The sequence below is a fragment of the Apus apus genome, chromosome 4 (genome assembly GCF_020740795.1).
Source record: "Apus apus isolate bApuApu2 chromosome 4, bApuApu2.pri.cur, whole genome shotgun sequence".
Taxonomy (NCBI): Eukaryota; Metazoa; Chordata; class Aves; order Apodiformes; family Apodidae; genus Apus; species Apus apus.
The window spans coordinates 30,872,241-30,890,443 of NC_067285.1; the positions used below are offsets into that span (position 1 = coordinate 30,872,241).

General features: G+C 37.9%; 1 protein-coding gene across 3 annotated transcripts in view; it reads right to left on the reverse strand.

Annotated features, from left to right (window-relative positions):
- Positions 1-18,203, reverse strand: part of RHOBTB1 (Rho related BTB domain containing 1) — a 50,829-nt gene that overhangs the window by 17,136 nt on the left and 15,490 nt on the right. For 2 of the 3 annotated variants that reach the window (XM_051619214.1, XM_051619216.1), the window contains 2 exons: positions 6,912-7,113; positions 6,459-6,562 (listed from right to left, as the gene is read on the reverse strand). In XM_051619214.1, coding sequence (XP_051475174.1) covers positions 6,459-6,562; positions 6,912-7,103 — 296 coding nt within the window. In that variant the 5' untranslated portion in view covers positions 7,104-7,113. Of the gene's footprint in view, positions 1-6,458; positions 6,563-6,911; positions 9,735-18,203 lie in introns of those variants that run through there. The other variant, XM_051619215.1, reaches the window with a different exon arrangement.

Genomic DNA, 18,203 nt, shown 5'->3' on the forward strand with positions numbered 1-18,203 from the left:
CATAATTCTGGTTCAAAATTTACATGTAAAAAAGAAGATCTTAGGGCTAAACAGGACTTTGCAGTTGAAACAGGCTGTCTAAAAGGTACTCTAGCATGATTCTAGGCCAAATTTTGCCAGTAGGCTCAGTAAAACTCTCTTTGGAATTAGATATGTGTGCAGTATAAACATCCACCATAACATACCAATACATGATTTTTTCCTTTCCCTGGAGCAGAGATCTTGATTACTGCATTTCTAATGCAGGAACAAATTTTCTATGAGAGATAGAATTCCAGAGGTAGTTAATTGAAGCTGAAATTCTGAAATACTCTGTGTATCACATGCAAAGTCAAGGTTGATAAAAGTAAGACACAAAGCTTGACCAGTTCCATGGAGAAGGATGAAAGAAAATGACAAAGCAAGAGAAGGTACAGGGCTAGCTGGAATACATTGGATCAACCCACAGCAAACACTGAAACTCACAGTATCATGCAAAGGAACTGATACGAGTATAGATAAAAATGCTTTTGTAAGACATATCAGCTGACTGCTGTTTCCAGGCAGTGGTCAGAAAATGAAGTAATGAGAAATAAATTCACAAAACAATGGAGGAACCAGAAAGGTGAGCTTTTCAAGCTTGTTTTCTCACATTGTAAGGAGCCAGCTTACATATGAAAACTACATGCTATCTTTCTACAGAGGACCAACTCACTTTCATCAAAGTTACTGCAGCAGAGTAGGAGAGAGAAGAAATGAACCCTTTCTACACTTCCAGCCCAATCCTCTAAAAAAACCCACAAGAAAAAAATATCCATTAGAAAAACATACTGAGTTTAAAAAAAGAAGAAACTTAGTTAAAACATAATTTGAAGCAACCTGTTTAGAAGAAAAAAATATTTCAAGGAAGAGGAGGGATGCAAGGAAGGAAAGGGAAAAAAAGAAAAATTAAAAAGGAAGAATAAACCTAGGTCCAAAAATTCACTATAAGCATGATTCCTTATAAGTACTGAGCAAGGACACAGATAGAAAGTGAGGGACAAGACAAAGAGGGAGGTGAAAATCCAGAGAAGATAAAAGGAAGATAGGGTCTGGTTTGCATCCAGTATGATTGTGATTTGTGAAGTCACAGAGTATATGAAAGCTGGACATTAACAGATATTAGATGCATCTCTTTCTCTGAGGAAAAAATACAGACTTTCGTCATTTTTCATTTCTTCTATTTAAAAAAACCCTGTAAATAAATTCTAACTACAAGTTGATGTCAGAAAGTTATTGATAAAAACACACTTTAAAAAACCTCAGTTTAAAAGTTACATCTGGTTGTACAGAGTAGTTTCCATATTCTGCCTTATATATAAGGAAACCCAGACTCAGATCCTGAGACCCTTCAAGTAGAAAACAGCTTAAGAAATACATCTAGCACCTATGCACTGAGAAATAATTCATAGAGATCAGGATTTTGATGGAAAGTTACTTCCCTGGTTTAGCATTTCCAAAAGATTTTGATGTTGCCTTGCAGTCTTTTAGGATAGAGCCCAAATACCCTCTTTCCATCCAGCTACTCAGCCACCGACTTCAAAGAGCAAGGAAAAATAGAAAATTATGTAATACCACAGATAACATTTGATACATACTTTTTCCCTCCAGTCAAGGAAGGCAGGTATTTCTCTATTATAAATAGATTACATATACATCAGATTTAGCCTCAGAACCCACCAAGCAGTAATTTGGCACATACCTCTTAAAAAAAGGATTCCTAAAAGCAATTCCATGGCAAACTCTTTTCACTCAGAAACTGGAACCGGGATGTCAAGAAGAAAAGTACTAGATATGCATTAATTTCACTGGCTTAATTACATAAAACATATTTTCTCATCAACTGAGTGAAAAAGACTCAAATCTTAATGCAGATAACAAAAGAAGAAAAAGCTAGTGCATACACACATCATAATAAGAATAAAATTACTAGAGAAATCTATCTTTCTGTGATCTCTGCTTATTCTAGTCTTTCTTGGGGCAGATCTGAGTCAAACTCAAAAAAGAAAAAAAAATCATAGCAAGTACTAAAAAATATTTTTTACAGGAGTTCTTCAGCATTGCTTGATGAAGATTCTGAATAGCTTATAAACCTCTGTAAAGTAGATGGGGAGGCTCACAGCTTCTGGAAAATGTTTCAAAGATGCTGCACGTAACTTTTTGTAGCAGAAAAACATAGCAAAAGGAAGCAACCAAGGTGACACATCTGAAAACAAGTGGATTCCTTATCAGCTAACCCTTTGTTAACAAACCGAAATACTATCTTGTGTCTATTAAGAGCTTCTACTGCCAAGACACATCTCTGGTGATCCACTCCAACCCATGCCACTAAATGGCTCACAAGGCATGTGGAAGGTGGAGAATTGTCATAACACCAAAAAAAAAAAAAAAAAAAAGGATAGCAGAACTGCAGGGGAAAGCATGGGCTTTCATCCAAAAAACTTCTGAAAACCTGAACCTTCTCTGAAGATAGAACAGGAGCTTCTGGCCCATGCTGAGCTTAGGTACAGGCAGTGAATGACAGGGCACTGATCTAACTAAAGGCAAACCGAGCAACTCTGTGAAGACACTCACCTCGCTCTAACCACAGGGAATTTGCTGAATGCAAATACAATTTCATGTCAAAGCTAAATGGCTTTTGTTTTTATAAAAATATCGTCATTAACTACCCTTTAAGAAAAGGAAACAGAAAATAAAACAACTTGAAGGGATCCGTGGAAGTCTTCAAATTTCAGAGAAAACCCTGTTCTCATGGACTCTTTTCAGGAGTGCTCAGAAGATACATTTCTATGGATTCCATTACACTGAAATAATTGGTTAAGGGAATCGTAATCACACAGAAAAAGACAAATGTGTGTGTCCTCTGTATTCATGCAATACCCAAAAGGCTTATGAAATCCATCCACAACAGAGAAAATATTCTAAATGTGTTTTAAGAGGCTCTGTCAGCAGTTTCTCAGCAAGATTCATTCACATTTTTAAGTCATGAGAAAAAAGCTGTTTGCTGTCCATGCTGCACGAACAGATTTTGTTTGGTCTACAGCTCATATTTAAGTTACAAGTAAATAAATCATCCCAGCTGAATTAACTGACAAACCACATCCATGGTATTGAAAATAAATATTTGATTGGGCCTGAATTAACTCAGCAGATTTGTGCTCATGTTTACACATACTAGAGATGCATGTATATAAAAAAAACAGTATTCATAGGATATTAATACAATTTTGCTTAAACCTGTTTGCCTGAAAAAAATGAAAAAGGATGAAAAAGGAAAAAAAAAAGTGCAAGCCAGTCTTTTTTCCGTTTTGCTTTTAGAATTAGTTTGAACACAAAGACATGGTAACACTCTCTTTCAAAATCAGATTGGACAGGAAGATAGTGAATCCTGATAACTTGAAATGTAAAGTGAGTTGTTTTCACATCTTTACACATGCAATTGTGTGTTTCCCAGGGAAACTGGTACAAAATAGCAACTTGAGCTTTATATGATGTTCTCATCTTATTTGCAGGGTTAGAGAATACAATAGCACTGAGACTAGATTGCTATTAAACAAAGAGGTGATGAGGAGCTGGAACCAAATAGTTAATCATAACAAAGACATTGTCGTTTTACACTTTGGAAGGATTTTGCATCAAAGGAAACCCTATGGAACACTATCAACAAATTGCTCTTTGGCATCACATAGTGCCTGAAGTTAATTGAACAGGATACTTCCAGAACTAAGACAACTCTAGTTCAAGGGAAAAAAAACACCACATAATGCTATAAAACTGCATTAAATTTTTCTTATACATCCCTCCAGCCACATCTCGCCATCCCAAACACCACACAGTAGGACACAAGCTGAATGTCACTCTCCATACTCCTACTTTAAAGGACAGCACTAGAAACATTAACTATTCCATCCTCAGCAGCATTCAAATATGTTTCTTTCCTTCTGTCACACAAAAATAGTGGAACATACATTCCTTTTGTCATTCTCTTTTCATGTTTCTATCTGTAGAAATAAAGAATTAGGAGGGATTTATCTTTACTGCAAGTCATATTAACTGTCCACCCTGTCATCTTTAGCATAATATATTTATGTAATATTTTATAAAGCTGTTTGGAACAGTTTTCCTATCAGCAGCAGGTGAATTAAGGATCTGTTCGTTCTTGTTACACCATGTTTAGGACAATTAAAGGTCTTGGCTGAGTTTTTGGCTGAAAGATTTCCCCCGCACAAGGGGCACGTGCATAAATTTTTTTGAAGAGAATTAAAAGGTTATATTATTATATGATCTTTCAGACAATCAGAAATATGGGGCACTTGCAGGCATAGCCTTGAGCAGTTTGGTATAAAATACACCTTTCACTGTCCTGTAAGATTTGACTCAGCTATGACTAGACTGTAGTCCAATGTTCAGAGTTGATTTAAAATAAATTCCTATAAACGTCAACCTTCAGTATAAGATATATCTTGTTTTAAATGCTACAATAGATAAAATAATAAACAGCTGGTTCAAATGAAACATTAATGCTTTTTAAAACAATGAAGTTCCTAGTCAGTGCTTACAATTAGGAAATTTTACAATTTAAATTATTTTTATACAATAGTTTCTTTAGAGTTCGCAGTTACTTTCTGCATTACAGATTTGAAGAAAAAAATAACACAGTAAAAGACCAGTAGGTTTCCAGAATGGTCTTTCAAAGTTGATCAGGGTGTAGCAAATGTGATTCCACACAGGTTCAGTTCTGCAAACAACACAAATGAACCACTCTGTTCATGTGCTTAATCCCACGAGATCTCAAGTTATTCATGTCCTCGGTGTTTGCAGGATTAGATACTAAGTATGTTGTTTCTCCCTTCTCCCGTCCTGTCAGTAAACGTTGGATCAGAGTTCAGAACATGTCTGATTTTGTTCTCCTAATCTCTAGTAATCTTCTCAGTGACACACTATCTGTTGCAGAATATCAGGGGGCCACATCAAAGAGAAACAGTTAGTGGAAACATTAAATTACGTCCATATTTATCAAAGTAGGCTCCATATGCTGCCAAATGGTAAAACAATATTCACATACTCAAGTAGCACTATATATTAAGGCAAACATTATCTTAAAGTCAGTAACTTCCCTCACTCACAAGGCTTATTTACAAATGGTAGAGCTTGTGTACCCCAGATATGTTGCTACTTTAGATCCTGACACAAAATTCAAGGTAATTTATGACTCTGAAAACAAAACTAACACAGTGCTATATACAAAGGAAGGTTTGTACAAACTGCCATATGGAGTTCTACCGTGTGAAAAATTAACTGGGGGATTTGACCACCAGAAACCTCTTCACCTGTTCTGAGATAGAAAATAGAAAAGTCTGCCATTCTTCAAAGTCGCTTGTTTCATTAGAACAGAAAACCAGCAAGACAGTACACTTAGGCAACACGAAATGCAAAGCTGAACCAGACACTTCACAAAGGGCAGTCCCAAGTGGAAAAAAAAATAATAGCATCTGTTGATGGAGCTTTGATCATCTGCAGTGACTGAAGCAGATATCAAAAGGAAACAAAAAGTAAAGAATGTGAAAAATCATGCAAGGCCTGAGACCTCTGACAAATGTCAGTTAGGAAAATATCTATCCAAAACCCATCTTCAGCTCAAGATTTGCCCAGTGCAGATTATCTGTTCTCATTAGATGTGTATTCAAATGCCTGTTACTCAAGCTGTTCTGCTGCCTGTACTGCCACAAGGCCAGATCTAATTACCACTAAGCAAAACAGAAGGACTACCACTGGCTTTAGTCTTTTTTGAAACTATACTGAAGCTATATTATATGTGCTGGAAAAACTTAGATTACATTAATTTTTATTTTAATTTTTTAGAATTTCCAGAGTTAATCAATTGAGAAACAGATGCTTGATATTTATAGCAGAAAAACCTTTCCTTTCCTAATTTTTGATCAAGAAAATACAGAAAAGCCTCACCTTTCATGCAACTGGCTCTGCTTCCAAGTTAGTTGCCCATTCAACATCACAGATTTTAACATAATAAATATTTCATTGAGTAGGAGTGATATTTCCCAACATCTCTACTTGTTAGTTGCTTGTTAAGCAACTATACCACACACTGTTTATGCAGGCAGGGAATGCTGATGTTCAATTTTGTAAAACTACAACCTGGTTTTAGGGAATGTTCTTTAAAATTCAAAATAGGGCAACAGTTGTTGACGGAGCTTAGCAGGCAGGCTGTTTAAGGAAATGTAGCACAGTGAAACTATGCTGCTTTTAAAATATTTATATCTTTTTAATCCTTGCAGCAGATAATCCTCTTTGCAGTGGGCAGAAATATGAGTACCCTTGACAGTTTTTAAGTCTTTGCTTTTCAAAATTTAGATTTGCGAATTTTTTCTGCCCTAAAATTTTTCCAGTCATTACTTAAAATTTTGCTTGGATCAATTTACCTTCCATAAGCGAAACGCCTGTCTTTGTGGTGGTCCCCAAAGGTATCCCACAGCCTGAGAGAAACACTCACTTCATCCACAACATCTCTTGAGCGTTCAAGGACCTAGAACAGAAGGCATATAACATTTTCTTTCCCTTTGTCAAACAAGCACATTTCTAAGTCATCCTGTAAGAAACTCCAAAGCATACTAGACCAAGAGTCTTTCACATATAGTTTCCAGCAAATGTTGTATTTTCTAAAGCAGGCAGAACATGCATCTTCCTAAAAATAGGTCTAATTAAAAAAAATTTACTTTGGAACAAGATACTTGGGCAGACGATGGTTGCAGTGGAGACAACGCATACAATACTTGTGAGCTCATTGCTGCATCCTGACAAAGAAAGGCTTGCCAATAAATAATAGTACAATCTCTAAGTATGTGCTCCATGTTTTGTATACCTGCAGTCCTTACCTCTTGGCAGACACGGTATTGATCAATGGCCCAGACAGTTGGTACATGAGTTGCCAGCAGCTGATACTGAGTTAAGGTTGTATTACATGCTCTTGCACAAATTAGACGAGTCTTTCCCACTGCATTGTCTCCAACCACCACACACTTGATAGTTTCAACGTTGGGTCTTTCGTAGTCCATGTCAGTGTCCATTTATCAAAAGCTGCAACAAGATAGTTGAACTTGTTTTCTTCTACTGTGCAAAAACAATGCTATTTAGAAACAGAGATTTCCACTTCTTGAGAGATGTCTGAAGAGGACACACTCTTAAGGAAAAGCTTGTAGCAGTTCCTTTAAATACTGCACAGCTATGCAAATGCACGACTGTTTTGACCTCAGTTGGTTAATGCTGTGCACATGCTATTTTCACTTTGGTTTCTGTAAACACAAGCCTGTTTGCAGAAGATAGATCTTGGTGAAACAAGGACAGCTAGCACAAACTTACCTCTTTGCTAATACTTTTTATGTCAAGGAGAAAAGACTGGACACCAGTGGGTTTGACCTGAAGGATTCCAGTATAAGCCTGCCTTCTGTAATTTTGCCCATTCAGGATTTGATTTAGGGCTGCCCAAACAATATTGTTAACAGCAAGTCACACAGATGGTTTTAGTTATACACACACAATAAAGCTGACTTGTAAGATGACTCCAGAGACTCTGTTCTCTACAAACCACAATTCCCATTATATCCTGCATGTATCACACACTCTTAATTTTCCAAAGAGAAGTTTGTACAGATAATGGACTAAAATGAAACCAAACAGCCCATCAGGAACTTGCAAATGTACTTATCTATATCCACAAATTCTTTTAACGTGACACTGGAAAGTGAAGAGAAGAAGACTTTTGAAAATACTATCTTTGTGGAAAGTTATTATAAAAAATATTTACTTAAAAATTTTATTACAACATACTGAGCAAATGCCTGGATATGAATATAAGCTGGAAAAAATAGATATTTGAAAAACTGAAGACAACTCCTGCATCTTTGCTAGTCTGTCATTTTCCTATAAAGGAAAGTGGGATTTTCATATAAAGGAACGTGGGATCGTAGTTTGATATATCTGATTTTGGTTTTCTAATGTCTGGCAGTCTGCTGAGCAATCTGATCTCTTCCAGAGAATTGTAATCAAGGAGGGAGAAAAGGGAAAATGCAAGGCACAAATATGTTCAGGAAGGCTTGCCTAATAATTATTTCAGTAACTAAACCTACAGCAATTTAATTGGCAAAACACGGGTCATCATCTGGAGTGATGGTGTCCTTTTTCATGAGAAGAAAACAGATAAATAAACTAAATTATTTGTTTTAACACCTCTTCTAAAATTTACATCTCATTTCTATACAAATATAGAATATATATTAACTGTCAGGCTGCTTAAAATAATAGATCCAGGCTGTTTTGCTGCCCATTTTTCACTGTCAGAGGCACTATGTTCTAAGAAAAAACATGTTTAGTGATCACTAGCCAAATACTACTTTTAACCACATTCTTTCATTCCTTAAATCTGTGTAAACCAAGAAGCAAAAGTCAGTGGTATAATGAAATGTTACACATCTATTTAAAATTTTGAGCATGGACTGCATGCTAATAGTTATAATGGTTAAGGTACAGGCTTAATCTTTATTTTCATGCGGATGGGAGTTAGAGGCCACATAGACAGCTAGATGCAAGGGTGAGCTTATGCCACTACTGTTTCACACTGACATTTCAGAGACTTGTCCTACATTAGACAAAGAAACACAGGCCCAGAAACTCTTCATCCTAGCACAAGTACATGGTTGCACAACTAGAGCTTTGCAATCTGCCAAATGTAGAGCAAATAACATAGCTTCAAACATACATGCATATAAAGGCTAATGGCCTTGTGATACCAACCTGATATTTTGGCAGAAGTTTTAGCTGGTAAGGATACAAAGCTATTAAGATACTGCCTTTATCCTTTCATCTGAGTGGTAACGTGCATACTGAAAGGTTACTAGTCTTGAGGTAGAGGACTACAGAGACTTTCAGTTACCTGTCTGTCATCCAACCACAGCTGCTTGTTGGATGCAAGCTTCCATGAGGCTGATAGCTGGGATGGCCCATGAGCTCTGTACTGGGCTGCACCATGGGCTCCAAGAGTCCAAATACAAGAAGAGAAATGAGAGCTAGCTCCTCTTTCCTCCTCCATATCCTTTTCAAAACGACAGTCCTAATATAAATAATAGTACAAAACCAATTTTTTTTTTCCTGTTACAGAGAATGAGACATATTTTTACACCACAGCCTCAAAGGCAGGGCCCTGAATGAGTACCAAAAAGCAAAGAAGTTTCAGTGTGTGATTTTAAGAAGTTAAATTTCAAGCTTGAGAATAAACAGCAACCCCCTGACATAATATGTAGTATTAAATTACTTCATATTTTATTCATGCATGGACTAGACATCACAGATGGAACGTGGAAATGTTTACAAGGCTGGAAAACAAAATGAAGAAGTATGGCTAGCCAGTGTGTCTGTTTGGTTTTAAACTACCAAGCACAGAGATGCCAAATCAATTTTTCTTCCAACTCAATATTCCATTAAAATGCTGTCACACAGATTAGCTGAGGTTTTATATAACAATCTGGTTTCAAAAGTCTTCATAAGTTCTTAAATGGTAATTCTGCAAAAATGCACCTCAGTCAGTCACAAAATATGCATTAAGTACAGAGTCTGGAATCTTAAAAAAATTGCAAGAGGATAACAAAGCGAGTTTAAATTGAATGACTAAATCTAAATACAAGTAAGAAGAAAATCAATACAATTATTTAAGAATCCTACAAAAGGAACACAAGAAAATAAATTTTTGTTCTATTATTTATTTAAATTTCTGATATACTTGCTAACTTAATTCAAGTTATCACAAAACTCAGACATAGCTTGCCCGAATGTCCTGTTGTAGATCAGTGGCAGTCTAATGAAGATATTTTTAGTGTGACTCAATACTGTACAGGACAGAGATTAAAATAAACTGGGAATAAAGACAAAAATAGAGCTTTGTGGCTATGTTAAGTAAAGTTCTTAAATCCATGCCAGTATATAGAGAGTACCTATGTATTAAAAATGTAAAAAATTTTAATACGATTCACTAGTTTTCAGAAAGAGATTAAAGTAGAAATAGCTCCTGAAAAGACTGGAAGACAGAAGCCTGGACAGATATTTAGACACCTCAAATAAAAACAGATGCTAGGAACAAATTACAGTATAAACAATTAGCAAAACATGTGGATTAAATGCTTATAAATGTAGCCAGAAGCTTTCTGGCTAATGGAATTATTAAAGCCAGGAATATGTACAAGATCTTTAAAATATAGCCACAGTCACTTTTTTTAAGGAAGCCTCTAGGTTAAGCTTGTGCTAAGCCTATTGTATAATCACACTGATTTAAAATGCTAAACATGTATTTACAAAACTTAAATAATAAAAAACAAAATCTAGACTTGAGCTCTGAAAGCCTGATAACATCTGGGAAGACCAGCTGGAACTGAAAAAAAACTGGTTAGACAAGAGCAAGCCAGCTTACATAAAGCTTAATTGAAACAAAACAAAAACCAGAACACAAAAAGCACAAAATTCTAAGACCAATTAAAAACTTGCTAAAACCAACCTACAACCTGCAATAGTTCAGTTTAGCAACAAAACAAGATAGGGTAAAGAAGGAGGAAAGTTACTGGAAGTGTGACCAGCCTCAGAGAGGACACTGCCAAAAAAGCCAGAGAAAGACAGAAAGGGCATAAAACAAGGACCAGCAAGAAACCTAGTAAGTGACAGATACCATCAAGTATGGCTGTTACAAAAAAAAAAAAACAAAAAAAAAAACAAAAAAAAAAAGAAGCAATGAAAGATTCAGCTGCTTAATCCAGTTCTAAAGAAAGATGTGCAGATGGATGGAAATGAAAAAAGATACCTGCAAGAATAACACAGGATCTCAAAAATCTCCTAGGATGTTTCTATTTTTATATTGTCACCTGTGATTGCTTGCAGATCAGGAGAGAGAAGCAGCCAAAATGCAGATGTGAGTAGACTCAAGACTTAAGCCATTTAATTGAGTCACTCAATTAGTACAAAAAAACTATTCCAAATAAAGCTGATTCTTTTTTCCAAAGAAGTACAAGGTTACTGTTCTGTCCCATGGCTTGCAGATGGTTATGGTCACTGATTTCTTTCTCTGTTGTTTCACCTCAGATTGCTGTAGGGTGCTTGGTTTAGCTTTTCCTCATTGCTGAATGAGTTGTTATTATTATCACTAAAAAACAGTTGTGGTTGCCATAGCATGCAGATCCTTCTTGCGAGTCAGCCTCAGTAATGAAACACTGCCTTTCCAGAGAAATTTTCCATAAGATCTGTAGATGAAGCATACCACTTGATTTTCTAGTCCACTGGCACACAGATTAAACACAATAGATGGACACAATCTATGTATTAACGTAGGTATATTTATATAGGAAAGATAACCAGATCCTAACTCTGAACTTGTCTTAAGAACATAGTTTAATATATGTTAAAGCTATTATTCCATTTTTATCTGCTGGAAAGAAAGTCGATGAAGATCCAAACCCAACAATGTGTTTCCTGCGTAGTATCAGGAATCCATCTATGGATCTCACTGCCAGTGCAACTAACTGCCCAATTTGAAATTTCTAGATTTTTTAAATTGTCACTTTGCACAATAGTTTATGCAAAACATAGCCAAGATATTTTCAAAGTGCAGTAGCTAATTATCAATCCTTTTCTCGTCAGCAAAATGTCACCAAAAAAATCACTGAAAAGTGTCTACATTAATCAGTGATTATGGAGTGATCCTGCAGGCATTTACTTCTTAGCTCAGTACTTACACAACTCCAATAAGACTGAGATAGCACCTCTTAGCATGAAAACAATCAAACAAGTCACTCAGCTCTTGCTTTAAGAGCAAACTCTTCAGCTGAAGGTTCATAGTGAGAGTATGTAAGAACCCCGCCTGCCCAGTAAAGCTTCTAAGTTATTCCATGGAAAACTAACTTTCAAACAAACTTGTTTCAGGTAGTCTGACCAAATGTGCAAACTAGGAAGTCCTTCAAACAAACAGGTCACTTAGCACAACTACAACATCAGAATTATTAAAGGAATATAATGGAAAAAGACACCAACATCTACTACCACTTAATATGAATGATGTGAGTGGGAATTATTTGAAAACTTCAGGCCACCAGTAAGGTAGCAAAACCATTAGCACTGATCTGTGAAATACACAGTCTTTTGAAAACATAAAAAAGAACATTTGGAGGTACTCCTACAGTCAGTCTATCCTGAAAATATATCTTTGAGTATAGTTTTGGAGTGATTCCTTCAGAGAGCCATTATGCAATAATGTATCAAAAGGAGCATCAAAAATGTACAAGACAACCCAGTGCTCTTACATCTATCCCCAAGTTACTAAATTACAGCTTGCTACCACAGAAACTTGAAAAGGAGATGCAAAATGGCAGGTTCTTCAGACACTGAAGTCACTACTTTACACTTAAGAACCCCAAGGCACAAGGATGCTGGCAAGGACCAAAGAGCATGTGAGCCAGAGCAAATGTATGATATGTTTGTTCTCAATATAAAACCTACCGTGTTGCTTCAGAATCTTAAGGGATTAATACAAATATGCCAAGGGAAAAAGCAAGGGGACTTATTGTTCATTTGTGCAAGAGCATACAACTCACAAACAGCTCTGGTTTGGGGAAAGGATAGGGTCCAAAAAGCTGCTTTATGTTTGGCTCAATTTAATCACTGAATTTAGGGCCCCACCAAGTATATTTGTGAAATAAATCACAACATCATATCAAGTAACAGATAAACTGTAATAGCTGTTGAAAGACCATCACAAAACATTTTTCACAAGGTATAAATTAATATTAGGATTTTATTAATTTTCAAGAGGGCCAGCGGGGAGATTGCTTTAAAAAGAAAACTATTCCTTGTCAGCATTGAAGAGCCAGATGGGTAATAAGGGTAATAAGACTCAAGACAGGATCAGATCACTAGGTCACCAGCGGACAAAGATGAGCATGATGCGTATCAGGCTGGATTTCCATCCAGAATGAAGAAGCATTACCCTACTGCCATTACTTAACCTTCTGGCACTTTACATGGAAAGACTGAAAAGAGACTGACCTGGGAAGAAGAAATTAAAGATTAATTCTGGAGTCTATTAACTTCTTGCCCTACCTGGCCCATTGACAGAAGACAACAACAGATACAGCCAATGCTTGGGAATGGAGTAAAGCCCCTCTATTCTAAAGTAAACCTTACCTGAAACATGAGAACCTCAGATCTATCATGGCTAGAAAGAGACAGGTATCTGACTGAAATGTTGCTTCACTGATGAGGTGATAAATGAGATGACCGTGGCTGTTGCTGCCCACAAAAGGACACTGCAGGTCAGCAGGAGTACCTATATCTTCCACAGGGGCAGAACATAGTTCTACCTTTTTCAGCTGTTCTGGAATAGTTGGGATGTTTTCACTGAGGGCCAGTATCAACAAAGAAATAAATCCCACAGAATGCTGCTCAAACTTGAACCAGCTGGGGAAGGCAAGTACTGAGGTTGTCATCATGACAGACTCTACTTGGCTTGCCTGAACCACCTTCTTTCACAACAGCTTTTCACAACAGCATCCTGGATGCTACACTTACTGTATATTACGTGCTGGAAGGAAGTTATGAAAAGCCTCCATTCAGTAGCCATAATCCCTGCTCTGTCCCTCTTCAAAGAAGGGAGTAAAAAATTACCATGGCTACACACAGATATGAAAGGAGAAGCCTCTAAGGAAGGTATAAAGCTGAAGACAGAACAGACATCTCTATATTTAACTAGAAAACTTCTCAGTCAAATCATCTCCACAGCCTCTTTGTAGAAACTGTAGAGACAGGAAATAATAATTCATGGTTTATAGTATCAGAAGTCTGTCAGTTTGCTCTTTCTTAGGTTGCTCAACTCCAGATTTTTTTGTTTCTAAAGGCTAGTTATTAGGACCTTTCCTCAAACCCAGGCTCCATCTGTGATGACACAACACCTTTTGATCAGTAAGAATGAGCACTTCCTTAGACAACAAAAAATCAGAGATACTAGCAAAACAGAAATTCTTCCCACGTTACTGTATAAAACAGACTGCTCTGAAACTCAATAGCTGAGCATGAAAACATCCAGTTTTAGGTACAATAACTGATTCTCTTGAGCCTCCTGAAAATGTGCAGCCCACAAGGACCTGTCTTTGTGTTATACACACTCACAGTCTATCAGACCAACTAGAGATCCAAATGCGAAGCTCAGCATCAGACTTGAACTCTGTCAGTTTTCTGGTAAGTTCTGTAAGACCTGAAGGGCAGAAATCAACAATCTGATTACACTGAGCAGCTTACACATTATTTTGACCTGTGACATATGTTGCAATATCCTTTGTGATGAGATTATCTCTCTAGAAATTAATCCATACAGCAGGTGAAGGACATCTAACCATTTGAGAACCTTGCATGTGAGAATCTGTGATGAGCATTTTCTATTTGGTGGGAGAGTCTGCAACACTGCCACCCCTCCCTTTGCCAGTTTTTCAGGGTCTACCTCAAGAACAGGCCACTAACACAAGACATTAGCTTGTGGGTCTTTTTGTCTCTTTTTCTTGTTCAGTGAGATGTGAGGAAAGGTGACCACACTGGACACACTCCTGGGAAGAGGGAAATAATCCATAGCTGGAACATGATTAAGGCTTGTACTGCAGCTTTGCAGATACGTTTGTTAGGATCCTGGATAAACCTGGCTACAACTGACTGCTCTTTCCATTTACCAGTGGTGACCTGAGCAGACACAAGGGACTAGGCACTGACCAAGACCTGGCATTTCTGTGAGTCATAATCTGTCATATCACCAAAACTGAAATTAACTGTGGCTGACATTAATAAAAGTGGCTGAGAACAAAGTAACTTAAGAATAGACAACAGTCATTGATGGTGACAACCATAAAAAAGCCCCAACAAAACAGCTGGTACTTTATAAAGCAGCCAAGCCTAAATTGCCATTGTGCATTGAGTCCTTAGGTTAGATTACACTACAGGAGTAGATTAAGGGTACACCCCTCCTAGCATTTTAGTTCAGACCAATCATACATTTTTAACCAAAGCGTGGCATGTAGTGGTTCACATCAGGGGCAGCCATAAAGTGCACAAACTTAACTCCTTTCAGATGAATCTGAAATGAAAGATGTGCCACTCACCATTCAGTTCAGAGGACCAGATTAAACGTAATCTGAAGTAATACCCTTTGTCCCAGAAATGTGTGCAGTATAAAGGAGAAGGTATAAAGGACGCTAGGTCCTTAGCACTGACTTTCTCATCCCCAGATCTGCTGCTACTACATCACATCACCCACTAATGTAGATAGAACATCAGATGCTCTGGCTCCTGGTTTGTTATTTGGATCAACATAATTGCGGCAAAGTTGCAGATGAATTCTTAGTAACTGTGATGCTCAAGAGTATCTGGGGTAACATAAAACTCAAGTTTAAAGGGAGAAGTATCACTGAAAAAGCCTTGTTCAACACTACTGGCTTTCATGGTAATAAAGTCTATGAAATCCCTGATTCTACTCATGTGATTAAGAGCAACAGAAGCTTGTACAGCATTAAACTACTCATACTGTAGCATAGATTGTTACTGATTTTGCCCATTTATAAGGACTTTGTATGCTTTGTTTGGTACAGACATTATTCTGAGCAGTGTTCCAATAGGACAGAAGGGAAAAAAACCCAACAATAACAACCAAATAAAGCACTCTCCCCATTTTTGCACATTTCTGTAGGGAAAACATTTATCAAGTTTTACTAGAGCTACAAAGAAAGAAAAATAATCCAGAGACACTGGTGACCTTCTAGCCCAGAGAGCTGTTGAATATGCTTCTGTGCTTGTTCTCCTTCCAAAAGAGAGAATCAGGCTCTTCTTTTCTTGAACTTTACTTGACATTTCTCAGGCATTCTCTTCTTTGTTAATCAGTGATGTTAGAAAGATATTATGAGTTTATTCACTCCCATATGTGATTGCTACAAGGGAATTACACAAGGGAAGTGAGACCTCATAATGGCAGCAGGTAAAATCCCCCCAAAGACCTAAACACTGACAAGAACAGTAAACATTTCAGGATGGCAGACTTCAGATAAATGCTACTTTCAGATCTTGGGTCAAGTTCTGCAATTATGTCTCAAATGCAAATCCAGTGACATTAACTGAATTGTGCAGGAGACGAATAGATGTGGCATTTACTTGTACTGTCTAGTGCCACACAGACTCATTCGCAAAGAAAAGAAAAATTAAAAAAGAAGAGAGAAATTGACATCTCGTGACTTCCATGTCAGACAGAAAGGAGAGGAAAACAGAAGAGCAGAACGGTGTTGGATGGGAACCAAAGAGAATCCATACTTTGATTTCCTGAACCTGCCCCTAGTAACACAGGGTCCAACTGTCATCACATGTACTGCAGACTTCACCAAGCCTAGCTCACACACTGTGCCACCGTTCACTCCTTCAGCATGAGGTTTTGAGCTCTTTTATGGAAACCAAATCAATGATCCAATCACACCAGTCTGACTAGTCTTGCTATGAGACGCTCTGCAAGTCTGCTGTATGCAACAATTGCAGACTGCTCAGCCATTCCTTCCCTCCCTCCTGAGCACATATTTTGTTCTACAGCACTTGTGTACTCTTCAGGCAGGATAGATAGGAGCAAGGAAGAAGCATGTCAAACACCTGTCGCTTCTTTGCTTCTCTTACTTCAAAGTTTCTCTGCCTTTCATCTCCTTCAGCACCGGGCAACATCTGGATGCGGGACTTACACATTTTTACAGCAAATAAAATGCATTAGCAAAGAATCAAACATTGGGATTTAGAGATCAAGTCATCAGCTCTTCCTCTCAGCCTAACGCTCTACATTATTTGTGAAGCCTGGAGTTTTAAAAGAGGAGGAGATTTAAAAAGCTCTCAACAGCTAACAGTGGTGTTTATTTCTTCTGGATAAAAACACTTATATGCATCTGAGCCTGCCCCAGATCTTGTTCTCCTTGAGTATCATGCCATTTAGATAAACAATCCTACTACAAATATTCTTTTTCTTGTTAATAGTGAATAGATACATTGCATACTGGAGATAAAGAATCAAGTGCATAAATCCAGTGTGCATGTAAAAGAAAAGCATAACCTAATGGGAGAGGATCTCATAAAAATACTGAAAAGAAATTAAGCTATTCTGTTTCCATGTACTGTGATTCCCAGTCATACATAGATGTGTGCCCTTCAGTTGCTACTTAGGCTGAGATGTCACATGGCAACTCTTCAGTGTAGTCCTAACAATATTGTTTTTCTCCCCACATGTTTTATTTTTGCCTAGAAAGACCAGTAGCTTAAGAATGCCCTTTGAGCACACTGAACAAAATAATTCCCACCTCAGCTTCTGTTACAGCTCAAGCTGAACGTTTGGCTTTGAGTCAGCTGTGTGTCCTGAAATAGTACACAAACTGAGGATGAACAAAGTCATTGAGAATATTCTGGCATCACTTTCTTTCTCTTGCTGTGACCATATGTAGAGCTCCAGGGGCTTTCTTTTATTATTATCCTTTTTAAAACAAGGCAACTTGGAGCTTTCCAACTAGTCTGCATCTGTCTGTTCAGTGACTGATGTCTCATTGCTTTAGATGTTGGATGCCACAATACCTGCTAAAGGTTGACTTAACTAATTATAGTGTAGTACTGTTTGTCTCTACAGCCACCTTCTATGGCCCCAAACCAGGTCCCAACACAGACACCTGATCAGCCGTGTGCTACAAGACCCCATGGCAGCCTCCTACTGTTGTCACAGCAACCCACAACAGACTCCACAGACAAAGCAGGGGAAAAAAAGAGGGGGCAGAAAGAGAAATCCTTCAGGTTTTTAGTAAATGACACTCGAAGCGCCAGGTTCTGCGTCCTCTACACTTCGTACCCCTCTAATTTTGCCTTGCACCTTGTGGCCTCGCTGGAAGAGGAAGCCAGCCAGATCTGCTTCGTCAAGGACTCGGCCTTCTCTGTCCTCAGGGGAGGGGAGGATGCCTCCTCCTTTCTCTCCCGACAAGGCAGGAGCGCACCTGCGGGAGACTGGACGCGCAGGGCGCCGCTACCCGCATCCTACGGTGCCGCTGGATGCCAGCGCAACCCGGCCCCGCACACGCAGCCGGCAGGTCGGAGCA